This window comes from Haliotis rubra, unplaced genomic scaffold, assembly GCF_003918875.1.
Source record: "Haliotis rubra isolate DU_JTF1 unplaced genomic scaffold, ASM391887v1 Scf638, whole genome shotgun sequence".
NCBI lineage: Eukaryota > Metazoa > Mollusca > Gastropoda > Lepetellida > Haliotidae > Haliotis > Haliotis rubra.
This window is the reverse complement of record NW_025767344.1, coordinates 323,021-337,653: the sequence shown is the minus strand read 5'-3', so window position 1 is coordinate 337,653 and position 14,633 is coordinate 323,021. Positions and strand designations below refer to the sequence as shown.

Sequence of the window (14,633 nt, the reverse complement as noted above, 5' to 3'; positions counted from 1 at the left end):
CAAGGGAAAGCTATATGAAACTTTACTTTAACTATTTTTACTTCTAATACTATTTCGTCCTTTTAACCGATCGAGGTAATATAATCTTTAAGATTCCAATTAAATTCGTCCTATTATTATCTTACCCAATTCTTTTCTCTGATGAATTTTGAGAACCTACACACAACAAAGAAACCTGTTGTAATTAACTATTGTATTCAATAATTAATTAAATTCACAAATCAATACAATTTTTAAAGGTATCACTATCGCAGTATTAACTTGAGTGTATAATTCCCAAGAAGAAACTAAACAGTTAACCAAGAATCAGTCCGTAAAAGAACAAAGGTACGAAACCAACACCCAACAAGGTTATGCGATTTAATTAAAAATTAAATTACTGTATCCAAACTTTATCTAGGTTCACGTATTCATACAAAAGTATCACCATGGCCGTACAAAATTGAGTGGCAGTGCAAATTAAAAGATGTAATTTTAGATAAGAGAACAAGAGCTAACACCCCTTATATACCTCACAAATAGATTATGGAAAATTCTGCACTAAGGTAGTTGATTCTGGAAAAAGCTCCTTTCCGGACAATTCTGTCTAAATTTTCGCACACCACTGCCCCTTACTGAATCTACAGGTACAATGTATAACAGTTGAAACATTATTGCACAACGTGTAACACTGCCTCATAACACTCCAAAGTTTGAACGTAGTTAGTACGCTTCCTTCCTTAACCGCTGGTATATCAATAAACATTATACTTTCATAAGTATGACGTATGTGTACACATAATTAAAATCATCTGCAGTCAAACCTGATCACCCTCGACCAACTCATGATAATGCATCAGTGATATATATATCTTATAGGTAATATGAAAGACAAGCTCCAGTGCATAAAGCATTGTGTTTTGTTCTTCATTTTATGAAGCAAGGTCCGAGGATTGTGATCAGTGTACACTTGAGCAGGTATAGCAAAGTAGTACCAAGGTTACACTTCAAGTTATTGCAGAACTAACACCAAACCAAGAGTTCCTTTTTCAATGCTGGAATAATTTGTCTGTTGTTTGTTATATTTCCTTGAAAAAAACAGCAAACAGGGTGGTCGAAGTCTGATGCATTTGCACCGCAAATGTCACTAGAATGTATGGCCAATTTGAAAGGTTTCCGAACATATAGTTCTTGAAGAACAGGAGACTTCGTGAGTAAGTCCTTGTTAATGTTATATCTGTTGGAATCTCTCTAGAGCTCCTTGTGATTAAGGATGATAAGCAGTAGACTGTCTATAACTGATGCCTATCCTGGAGTACACATGGTAGTAAGCAGGAACTGGCTACCTGACTTGGTATTGGACCAACACACTCAATGGTGACCCTGATGAAAGGCTCTTCAAAACTTGGGACAGGTTTCACTGGTGTTTCTGCTATGGTCTTCCAACCATTTGGCACATATAGCAGGTTTGGCAAACTTTATCCACATCATGCCGCAAATTAAGCCGCAAGATATTGGATAAAATGTTGTCACAAGCTTTGTTCGCATCCAATGACCTGCGAAACAGGTTTCACGTGCCAAAATCAAAACATGGTTTCGATATGAATTTGGAAAAACGTGACGTAAACCCCCATTTTTTATTAGCAGGTACAACAGGCGCCCCCATTTCCTCGTCAAAACGCTAGCCGTGAAGTATGATGGTGATAGCAAACTGGAACCTTGTCATCTAAGACCGGATCTAGTTCCGGATCTTCTCTCTGTAACATAACCAACTGATCCCTGCCCAGAGCTAGTTCCCCAACAGCCAAATTGTCAGTATGTTTAGTACTCTCCATTTATACAGGTCATAAGAACTATCAGCCAAATTGTAACTAGAATCATTCTCCAGTGGAGAATGTTCTCTAGCCTTAGCAAGAGTACCGACACAGGAAGGAAAAAAAAACACCTAGGATTTCTTTTTCAATATTTTCAGTTCTTTCCGAGGTGTGAGGCTCGTGACAAACAACAGGATGAGACAAATATTTCCCCTGACAAATTATTCCCAATAAGCAAGATAACACATTTAACAGAGAGTTGCTACACCCCCCACCTTAAACAACCCAGACACCAAGTCAGTCTTCAAAGTCACAAAACGGAGAGGCACACTTGTAAAAGCACATAAACACTCCAACAACCAAAATCACTCAGAATTGGCTGATGACCCCAAAGACATTGGCAAAATACCGTCCAAAATGAGAGTCTGAAGAGCACCATGCAGTATGGCTCAGATAAGGTATGGGCTTACCATTGGAACTGTCACCATTATCTGACACGAAACCTGCACAATGCAGATGATTCCGAGTTGCTGAAAGGATTTGCTTTGAACATAGCAAGTCAAGAAGAGGCACGTCTCAACCTGGAATCATGTATAGCTAGTGTCGTCATAGATGACGGACAACATGTTTAAGCTTAATGCAGACAAAACTGAAGTAACAGTAATTTCTACTCGTCTCAGACTACAGAAATGTTTCCTCGGCAGTCTTACGGTTTGTCAGGAATCCATTCCGATCTCACAGCCAGTTAAAGATCTTGGAGTCTACATTGACTCGTCCCAAACCATGATGACCTCATTAGCTATCTATGTTCAACGTGATCACCATTAAATCTGTCCTCAAGACCCATCTGTTTAACATTCACTGACAATTGTTCAGCTTTATAGTTGTGTGCGCTCAGATGTTCCTTGCCGCGTGGATTACACATATGTGTCCTCACTACTAGGTAGGTACGTTCTCCTCTCACACAACAAACTTTGATGACTTGTCTACAAAAGCTAACTTTGACTTAAGATTCACAAAAGCTTTCGTGGAAGAATTACTGTTTTTCAAACCAAGCTTTCTACGCTCATCAGAAATGATATGCCCTGGCTAACTGCAATATCTACACGTAGACTCTGACGAAGATCCACACAGTGGAGGGAGTGCACATGTGCATATATAGAGAATACTTACACAATTAAACGAGGTTCATTATATGTTTGTTAAATTATACAGAATCGAGTGTCCTTCCTATGGTATAGGAAGGTCACGAGTTTCGTATAATCGTATACATAATGAGACCGAGTGTGGGCAGTATTTTATTTATTACCCACGTCTGACATGCATTAAATTGACAAAATAGCGTATTTTTGTTGTTTTGGTTTCAAACCGAAACCGGTTTCATAAAGAGGTTGCGGAAGAGTTGTGTACTGTAGTACAATATTTGAATGACGTCACACTGTAATGACGTCACTGCCTTGGTAACCGACGTCACGATGCATGTCAGTTGTCATCGCCTCGTACGGCCTCCTACAGTAACGTACTCCGTTGCATCCCGTTTCTTGGTTTGCAGTTGCTTCACGCAGCTAACATCACTGGTGGAAACATTACGTTTATGTTTTACGACGGTTAAAATGTGTCAATTCGACTCACAAGTTTTCAGCGACACGGTAACGTTCGCAATGTTTACATTCCCACAATGCAATGCTTGACTACTCAGCTTCATCTGGATGTACTGATCTAAACTTACGTTGGTAGTAGAAATGCGACGTTCATATTGCCCCATATGGTTTACGTTAATGACAGATGTAATTAAAATAATTCAGAGAAGATATTTAATCCGAACGTAAACCGTCATCAAACTGTTATCATTTGTTTTTTTCTGGTAACGTTCGTCTTAACGTAGGGGGGCAGACACATCAATAGAACAGCGCGCCAGTTAGCCCTGTGCGAGAATTCTTAATTTAGGTCACCGACACCGTCGTTTGTTTTCTGCCTTAAATTAATCGTAATTATCCTTAGAAAGTATTAAATTTGGCATCTTAGAAAAGAAATACAGTTCGCTCTACCACCATGTATAGTGTAATAAAGCACACTTTCGCCCTGAACTATTATAACGTTAAAGCACTCGGATCCGCAAGCGTCCTCGTACTTTAAATATAATAGTTCAGGGCGAAAGTGTGTTTTATTACACTATACATGGTGGTAGAGCGAACTGTATTTCTTAAATAAATGTACATGAATAAAATGGATAATAAAGAACAACTTGGTTGTTTGTATGTCATCGTATCCCAGTTGCGTAGATCGTAGTTCCCAAACAATGAGTGAGTTGTTTAACAGCAATACGAAATGTGATGGGTGAAGCGGATGTCAGCAATTGTACGCAAGTATATATGGATAAAAATTTAACATCCATAATTTCACATAGCTTACAGCATTAGATTAGATTAGATTAGATTAGATGTGTGTGTGTGTGAGAGAGAGAGAGAGAGAGAGAGAGAGAGAGAGAGAGAGAGAGAGAGAGAGAGAGAGAGAGAGAGAGAGAGAGAGAGAGAGAGAAACCAAAACAAGCATACTATTGAAGAGTTGAATTTAACGCGTTACAACTTGTCACATGTTGGTCATGTGACATATTCTGAACATAATTTGTCAACTACTAACTGCTAAGATCTATGTGAAAAAATTATATTTACTTATAATGTGAGAAATTACTTTTAATGATTTCACATACATCACAGTCTACATGCAGGCCTATTTAGGTCACGTCGGTATATAATTAAGGGAAGATCACCTGTGATAGTGAATTTGCACCTGTCGACACTGTTTGTTGACTGACGGGATAAATAACGCTTTGTTTTGGAGTTTTACATGTATCAGATGACAAAGCTAATCACAATATGCAAAATATCACGTTTATGAAGTTCTTATGTGCGCTGTGTTTCATACATAGACACAACGTCGCCAATAAATTTGTCAATTTTGAAACCAACACAACGTATTTTGATTGGTGAGAAATCGCTGCTTTAATTACGTAAATGTCTATGCATGACTGTGTTTTAGCAGACTTTCGTGTATATCTGAGAGAAAACATACAGGTCACAAAGACAATGTGGTATCCAGAAGCATGGGTCATCGATTGCTTGATTAGCCATATTTAATAAGGTTTCTGTATGATGTAAATACACGAATATCTTAAATCTTGTTTTGAAGGATGATTCATTACAGACGGTGTTTCTGTAGGAGAAAGTAACACTTCATCTGTTACAGAGAAAGTCTCGATAATATTGTTCATGGTCGTTCAGGATTTGCACGTCACTCTTCAGCTCACGTCTTTGTGAGTGGGCGACTCGGGTGTGACAACAGCATGACTGTGTCAAGTTTCGGGGTCAGAGGTCAAGAATCAATATTAACAGTTAATGTCAGCACCCGATAAATTAACCACCATACACAGTCACATCGGAAAATATATAAAACAATTTCACGGCGACACCATATTGTCAAAATCCATATCGAAGTTTCACAATGTTTTCATTTGACAGCGCCCTCTCGTGGCTCAGTTTACCGCCATTTTGAAGAGAACCCAGTGTTTGTGTGTGGAAGACCGAAGTTTGAAACGGTTATATTTGAGGAAGAGATATGGACGGGTAAGTCTAGGGCTTGACAGCTGTTTGTATACTTGAGTACTGTTCGACCATATATAAAAAAGTCATTTATTGATTTGTATTTATATAAAAACCGCTGTCATTTGGCGTCATTGTGTTCTTTGTTAGTGTCGCCATGCTTCGTCATCCAGCCACATGTGGATCTCGGAGACCCAGTAATTCGCAGATTACACAACTGTCCTACTAATCAGAATATGTTTTCAATCACCAGGACATTAATTTGATTCATATAGACTCCTGGCAATGTTTTCCGATGCGTGACAGAGTCGATGTAGCCATTTGTGCAGCCGTTAAGCGGCACGAGTCTACCAGCATGTGTTTCCTGGTCAACTTGTCAAAACATGGGGAACTGGTGTGTACCTAGTGTGTATTTACTTGGCCTAATTAGTGTACAGACTACGGCTTGAACTTGATCTTTCTGTTGATTGGATTTATTAATTAAACAGATATTGTGTCAGAAACCAATTCTTGACTGGTCGGCGTTTGTTAACACAGATTCCCTTGATAGTAAACATTTTCCTCTTCAGTTGTGACGTCAGAATGGATCTTGAATGGACACAGGTTATGATATCCGTTTTCTCGCGATTGAGGTCATATCTCACCATGCCGCTTTAATTAATTCACCTCCATATAAACAACTCAATCATGAAGTCCTTCCTTGAAGATAGAACTTACGGTTACTAGGGTTTAAAAAACAAACACATTTACCTCATCATTATAAGATCTAAATTTCCTTCTTTCCAGTTTGGATATGATGAGATGATCTTGTGTTGAATATATCCACACAAATTTCACAGCATGTTTAGGTATTACTATGATTTATATGTGGAACAGTTTTCTAAATTTTTTTTTGCATTTGACAAGATAGGACCTGTCATCAGGTTAATTCATGTTATTGAAACCATGCAGCTATTTTTGAATAAGAAAGGTCTTGTTTTAGAACAGGGTTTATCACTATTGTTAATGTACCAGTCTACTGAGATCTTTGTAGGCCAACTGTAAACATTTTGTTTTTCCATTTGGTGCTGTAACTAGTACTGGTCTGAAGATTCTGACGATAGCTACAAGTTTTGCTATTCTGTGTGTCCCAGTGTAGGATTCTGTTCATGGTTGTGGTTATTGCTTACAAAAATTTAAAAGTTTTTCAAGTTCCTTTCTATCTATGAATGTCCAACCTGTCAGGTATTTTGTTTATCAGTTGTGACTCAATTTTTACTAAAGGTAAAAACAGGTTATTTGATTTTATAAAATAAAAACGAAAAAATAATAATAAGGAAACCAATTTGTTTTATTTGATTGGTTGCAGTGATCAGTCACACATAAAACCCATGAATTTCAAAGCATTATAACTAATTAAATTGTTCGATAGAACCAAATTTTGTCAATCATGGACAAATTTAATCCAGTGGTATCCCAAACATGTTAAAAAAATCTTTGTGTCTTGAAAACAGTCTTGACAGTAATGCTCTGGAAAAGGTGCTGAATCAACAGTTCAATATGTGCTGCCACTACACATTTGTGGAATTGTATAACACTTATAAACCATGTAATAGTCCATGCCTGACAAAACATTTTGGTGTTGTATTTCTTGGTATTTGATATGAATACATTCATATGTTATAGCACTGAAAAAAAGAGTCTTTGAACAGGATTTAGAAGTGATACACTTAAAGGCAAGAATGTATGTAAAACAGGGAAACAACATGTCGGATGTATATTCTAGCTCCTTCATCAGTTATAGTCAATACATTCTATTATTCTATTATGCTTTTTCAGGTGATCATATCACATAGTGTATTTGACCCTTGAAAATCTGTATTAGAATTCAGTCTTCAGTGACCCATGCTTCTCGTAAGAGGCGGCTAATGGGATTGGGTGGTCAGGAGCGCTGACTTGGTCGACACAATCAGAGCTACAGATAACTTTTTGGGTCATTGTGTTATGTACTCACTTGTGTTCATCTCAATTGGGTATCCTAATTTTTCTTTGAGTACTAGAAACCAAATAAATTGTACTCACCTCACTCAAACTCAATTGGGTATTTTGCCATTTTCCATTAAGTTTGAAAATATAGTAAGTAAAGTTTAGATGTTAATGTTTGTTATTTATATTTGATCTGTAATATGAGAAACGATAAGAAAGACTGCAAGTTGTCAAGTTCATGTCCTGAAATAGAACCTCTCAGTATACTTCAGTTATTTTATCTATCCACCGGTACGCAAGCTAAGATTTGACATTTTTGTGTGTACGCATGTAAGATCACATTTATTGTGTATTCAATCATACTTGTACGCAATAGACTGAATAGAAATTGAATTTTCACATAAATATTTGTGTAATTTACGCAGATACGCAGCTTATCTGTACCTCTGACAATTATCCCCTGAAGGTAGATCGGTGTTCAGGATGTTGGTCAATGGATTGTCTCATCCAGACCTGATTATGTACAGACTGCTGCCACAAAGCTGGAATATGGCTGACTACAGCATTAAACAGCAAACAAACATATAGTGTATTTAGACCTTCTTCTGTGTTTTATTGCATGACTTCGTCACTTGAGAGACTACTTTAATTCTGGTTCTTTTAAAATTGGGAGATTCTGGAGTATGAGAATGCCTGAGTACCTTCTCATAAACACAGAAAGGTTGGTTATAATATGTGACCTGGCTGATGTGTGCCATCAGATCCTGCTATGGCAGGATGCTCATTGTGTCAACCACTGGGTGGGGTTGTAACGCCTCTAACATTAGTTGGAACACTGCCTTCTGTAGGAACATGATGTAACCTGGAGATATGGGGACCTGCTCATTGTGTCAACCACTGGGTGGGGATGTAATGCCACTAACGTGAGATGGAACACTGCCTACTGTAGGAACATCATGTAACCTGGAGATATGGGGAGCTGCTCATTGTGTCAACCACTGGGTGGGGTTGTAATGCCACTAACGTGAGATGGAACACTGCCTACTGTAGGAACATCATGTAACCTGGAGATATGGGGAGCTGCTCATTGTGTCAACCACTGGGTGGGGTTGTAATGCCGCAAACGTGAGATGGAACACTGCCTTTTGTAGGAACATCATGTAACCTGGAGATATGGATGTTAGCGCTACGGTTATCGTAACTCCCATGCCGTAACATAGACTTGTGACAGCCGTACACTTAAGTTTGTTTTGTACAACGGTACCATGGTCATCAGGGCCCCATGTTAAGCTGGTTGTAAGGTATGACTCTGATGGGGATTAGTTGGGCACAATGGTTGAGTACAGACAGGAATTTATGTAGGATCGAGAACAAACAGCTCTTGGAAAGCAAGCTGGGAATATTTTTTAGTATTTTGTTCAATATTTGAGTCTTCTTAAAGTTGTATTTTTCCAACTTACTATCAGTACTACATTCAGTGCAGTACACTACCTCAAAAAGGTAAATTTTGGAATTTGGCAGACAGTTACTGCAGGCATGGGGCCAGAGATCAGACTCTGGCCAGCTTGGATGAATCCTTGACAAAGTAAATAGTCCGAAGATGGATGTTGTACCGAGATGAGAGACTATCATGTAATAGTCATGGCCTGGCTGATAGTGTTTCATGGGACCTGTTGTTTCTCTGGTTGATGTATGGAAAGCTTCAAGAAGACTGGGCACGCACATGGGCATATGTTGGGGGAACTAAACCTCTGTGAAATGTTGATTTGGATATTGATCAGGGTTGTCTTTTGCTGCAAACAGCAACAGTAATTTGTGTATTAGGCTTGTTTGTCAATATATATTTGGATTTCACAAGAATTTCTGTAATTGGAATAAGTTATGAAAATGATACTGGCACAATCATGCTGTGAAGAAGGGATACAAAGAAGAGCTCCATGCAGCGCAGGGAATGTTAAGAGTTGCTGAATTATATGTCAGTTAAGTGATCTATTGTTCTATCAGTGTGTCGTGTTATCGCTGTTACTTGCTCTGTTTTATATTTCCTCTGAATAAAGTGCATGTAATAAGGAAAAATAAGGCCATGAGTATATCTCACACAGCCAGACATTTGTGACAGTTGTTATTGATTGAACTGGTTATCACACCTTGAATAATGAAGTAGCTCTGCAAAATGAAGGCATGCAAAATACGGATCATATAGACTGAAACAGTGGGATATATTAACATTGGCAGAAACTGTGGAATGTATAGACATAGTTTGAAACCATGTGAAACATATTGACATTGGTGGAACCGTGTAGCCATCAGTTTCTGCATTGACCTATATGGAATTTGTCAACACTATCTTTGGCATGGTCCTTGACCCTGTAATCAAGGAATCAAATCCAGATTCATTATTGCGGTGAATGCTGTTTGTTTGTTGTTTAACGCCCCACTCTCCAATTTTGCAGCTATATGACGGTGGTCTGGATTCTAATTGATTCTGGACCAGACAATCCTCAAAGTAACATGTTAGTGGTTGACATCAAAAGCAAGTAACCAGCCTCACTTGAAATGGTTTAAAGTAAAAGTCTTATTGTCAGGCATATTAGAAACAATCAACAGAAGCTGTGTTTGCTAAAGCTGGCCCACAAACCGTGACAGTTTCTCTGATTTAGCAAATAGCTTTAGTACTTTGAATGCTTTGAGCCTGAGTACCCTGGATGCCATGCCTGTTTGCAGCAGCATGTGAAAGTGATTGTGTCTTCTCCACAGTCAGTCACAAGCTGGAGGCACGGACAGAAAATTACCTGAATAGATGATGCCTTCCGTACTTGTCTTGGTCAGCAGTGCCTCTAAACCTAAACAAGGTCTAGGTAGATTTAAAGCTGAGGTGGAGAAAGTGAATTGTTTTCATAAGTGACGAGGATTGATTTTAGTTTTGGTTTCTACAACTTTGATCCGTCTTTGAAGTTATCAAGCACTTGAATGAGGAACCTGCATGGCAAGGATGTAATCCTCTGTCCGTTGTATTCATAGTACCCCAAACAGGTGTGTTCCATGGATGTAATCCTCTGGATAACAGGTGTGTTCCATGTAGGATACCTGCCTGGATATGTATCCACCAGAACACCATGCACTGATTGTCATGTCCCAGACATGTCAGAACACCATGCACAGATTGTTGGTCCTTTACATGTTCCAGTAGAACACCATGCACAGATTGTTGTCCTTTACATGTAATGGTAGAACACCATGCACAGATTGTCATCCTTTACATGTAATGGTAGAACACCATGCACAGATTGTTGTCCTTTACATGTTCCAGTAGAACACCATGCACAGATTGTCATCCTTTACATGTAATGGTAGAACACCATGCACAGATTGTCGTCCTTTACATGTAATGGTAGAACACCATGCACAGATTGTCGTCCTTTACATGTAATGGTAGAACACCATGCACAGATTATTGTCCTTTACATGTAATGGTAGAACACCATGCACAGATTGTCGTCCTTTACATGTAATGGTAGAACACCATGCACAGATTGTCGTCCTTTACATGTAAGGTAGACCACCATGCACAGATTGTTGTCCTTTACATGTACTGGTAGAACACCATGCACAGATTGTCGTCCTTTACATGTAATGACCACTGTGCACAGTTTGTTGGCCTTTACATGTAATGATAGAACACCATGCACAGATTGTTGTCCTTTACATGTAATGGTAGAACACCATGCACAGATTGTCGTCCTTTACATGTAATGTCCACTGTGCACAGTTTGTTGGCCTTTACATGTAATGGTAGAACACCATGCACAGATTGTCGTCCTTTACATGTAATGACCACTGTAGACAGTTTGTTGGCCTTGTCAGGTCCTGTCAGAGCGCCATGGACTGTTTCCAGAAGATCACATCGTCATATACCAGGTTCTTTGAGAAAGCATTCTGATATTACTGAGGGGAAGTGAAGTTTTGACATTTCCCCATCCACGGGGAGCATTGATGTATTGACTGCTCAGTAATTCATGGGTAGGTTGTGGAATTAACAGTCTACATGTCAGCAGGGATGGTAGAGCCTCATGGACAATAGGGATACTTTTCATGGCAGTTTGTATTTAGGCCAAATAAAAAAAATGTGGTTCCGATTATACCTCTTTAAAATTTAGGGTAGGTAGGTAGGAAGGAGTTTTTAACACTTAAGAATTTTTTTAGAACACTTCCTTGTGGTAATTAAGTAAATTCATGACACAGATCAAATAACTATTAAAAATAGTGGGGATGAAAATAGATCATGCTAAGTCTGTTGCAAGGGAAAGAGTATTTTTTCATCATATCAGGGCATGAATTTCCACAGGAATGGTAGGGGGATTGAGGTAAAAAAATGTTTCGTTAATTTACACTGAATTGAAAATTCACAACAAGAAATGGGAAAAGGTAGACAGCCTTACTGCTGGTTACTTGCCAGTTGTCCAGCACTTACATTTCTGAAAGTGGTTGTTCCCAGCAATAGGCTTTGTCAGTCGAAAAAAATGTAATCTGAAGACTTGCTTTGCTCATCAAAGATTAGAATGGTCCTGGAGTATTGATCCCGAACATTGCAGTCCTTATGGAAAGGTGATATTTGGAAGTAAGATGTATTGGACCACTGACTATTATCTGGTGGTTATGAAAGAGGTTAGAAGCTTTTGCTAGTTGAACAACTCATTACTATATTTGTTGTTTCTATACTTTGATGATAGACAAATTGCTGCTTAGCTGGGATATTGGATAGCCTTATGTTTTTACACTCACTCACTGTCGGTAGGTGCTTTAATATAATAGTTGACAGCATACATGAGAATTCGACCGAGGGGACTCCAGGGTTGATGTGACCCTTTCTCCTTTCCCCTTTCCCTTCCCCCTTCCCCTTTCCCTTCCCAGCCGCCTGTATTCATAGTGTTCTTGTGACTAATTATATGTCGTCATTAAGTGATGAGTTTCAGCATGGGTGATAATATAAGCTACTGGTTTGTTTGGCCAAGACTCTGTAATCAGCTCACATACCCCACGAGTGGTCATTCAAACTTCTCTCATGGCCTTGCTTGATCAGGAAAGAATGTTGTGGACTGCTGCATCAAAGAGCAAATAAAACTTCATGGAAGAGAAATGTTCACGGAAGCTGGATTTTCTGAACTAATCATAAACACACGTGATCAGGTCTTTAAATTGTATTTAGAAGATATACTCCGAAATGTTGTGTTCCTCGTAATAAAGAAGTTGACATGCATAAAACTCTCTTCCCCACACGTGACCAGTTTGACAAAAGAATCTTTCGATGTTTTACAAGTCATCTAAATACCAAACACATCAACATACTGTGTTGAGATGGTTTTGGACTTAGTTAATGAGTTTCTGAATGCTAAGATCTGTTACAACACCACAGAAATGATTCATCCCCAAGTATTCAACAGCATTTGAGATGTCTATAAATTTTGGCTGACCTCTTTCAAATGGGATCTCTCACTGGCTGAGGAGTAGAATCTATGATAAACAGACAATTAGGTGGTTGATGTCATGCATCAGAAATAGTTGAAACCATGTTGACTTCAACAACAGTTGTGACAAATACATTGAAGTGAATCAATTAATATTAAGAATTCTGCTGGTTGGATTCAACTCTCAGCAATCAGTGTATACCCAACTTGAAACAGACCCAAAACAAAGATAAACACCACAGTCCTATTAAGTCCTTGCCTGCAGTATTTGGCAAGTCTAGGTACCAAGCAAGTCTGGCAGCTCTAGCAATCGAGGGTCCGAGCAAATCTGGCAAGTCTGGATTACTGAGTGTGGCTTTTCTTAAAATTAAAAAAGTCTCGCTGCTCCTTTTTATTACATTTATAAGGAAAATTTAACAGGTATGTTTTTTGTGTTAGATGTTAAAGTCTGCCAAGCTAATTAATATTTCATGGCAATAAGTGTAAAATACAGCTTAGTACATGAAAACGGACTGTTAGCGTCATTAATGAAGCTGCAGGAACAGTACAAGGGGTTTCTTCCTGCGAGTTTGTGTCTTTGAAATGAACTGCCTCTGTCTGACCTTGAGGATGTGGCAGGGACAGGAAGGAAGGCTGGCTGGCAGGCTGGGTGGTTGTGGGACACGCCCACTCCTGCAGCCATGTTAAACAGTGGCATGTTAGTGACCATTGGGAGTACGTATATTTCTGAAGAAAATATTTGATGAGATGCTGAGATCACTGTTAGTGCATGTCTATTTTGAATTCAGAGTGCATCTTGTAGGGGGATCGCATACCTGTATGAGCAGGATCTGCTGTCTTTTAAGACCATGTTGGTGATCCTTCAATTGCCAGCACACTGTTGATACTGTCAGGGTTGTGACCAAAGCCACTAACAGGATCAGGTGGTCAGGCTCGCTGACTTGGTTGACACATGTCATCATATCCCAATTGCGTAGATCGATTCTCATGCTGTAGATTACTGAATTGTCTGGTCCAGACTCGATTAGTTACAGACCGCTGCCATATTAGCTGGAATATTGCTGAGTGTAGCGTAAAACTAAACTCACTCACTCACTCATCTTTCCACTTCATTCCAACAATAATCTGACAACAGCTACCTTTTGCATTGAATGATCACTTACTAAAAGAGCATACAACACAGCTAGTGGTCAGTAATACATTAGATTGGCAGTCAACCTTTCAAAACCACACAAATTATAACGCTCATGCACAGCCTGCCACAGAGCTAAGAGTGGACAACACGAGCTCTGTGTGCCATTTCCCTGTCATGTTTGTAGAGGAATCAATGTTGAAGCAGAATGTTGTCATGGATAGTTTGATATTAATTTCCATGTAGAAGCCATGAACAAATTTCAAACAACATTTGATTCCAGGCGGATTCTTTGTCAGCATTTCGAAGTTTCAGAGGGATGTTATATTGGCCACATGTTTGAGTGATTGTTGAGAACAGGCAAATCTATCTTCACGAGAAGCTGAAACATATATATACTTGTTTAAAAAGCTCATCCCGCCATTCAATACTTGTCACTTGAAATATATTGTTAAGTTAATCGTGATTTCACAAGTAAATCTTATGGCAACTAGTGTTCGAAATCTTCTGAGCAAGACAGTTTATGAGCTAGTAAATCTTTCTTTATGCTGTATCAGCTATTCTCCAGCTTTATGTGGCTTTAGCTGTAAGATTGCTGATGGAGGAGGTCAGAGCAATATTTACTCACCCCTAAACTGTCACGCTTACTTTCGACCACCGACTGGTATAAATATATATT

General features: G+C 38.9%; 1 protein-coding gene across 1 annotated transcript in view; it reads left to right on the top strand.

Moving 5' to 3' along the window:
• Nucleotides 1-5,316: 5,316 nt before the first annotated feature.
• The window catches only part of LOC124256738 (polypyrimidine tract-binding protein 1-like), a 130,813-nt gene continuing 121,496 nt past the window's right edge, over nucleotides 5,317-14,633 (top strand). Inside the window, 1 exon segment of the mRNA XM_046690701.1 lies at nucleotides 5,317-5,416. Coding sequence (XP_046546657.1) covers nucleotides 5,409-5,416 — 8 coding nt within the window. The 5' untranslated portion in view covers nucleotides 5,317-5,408.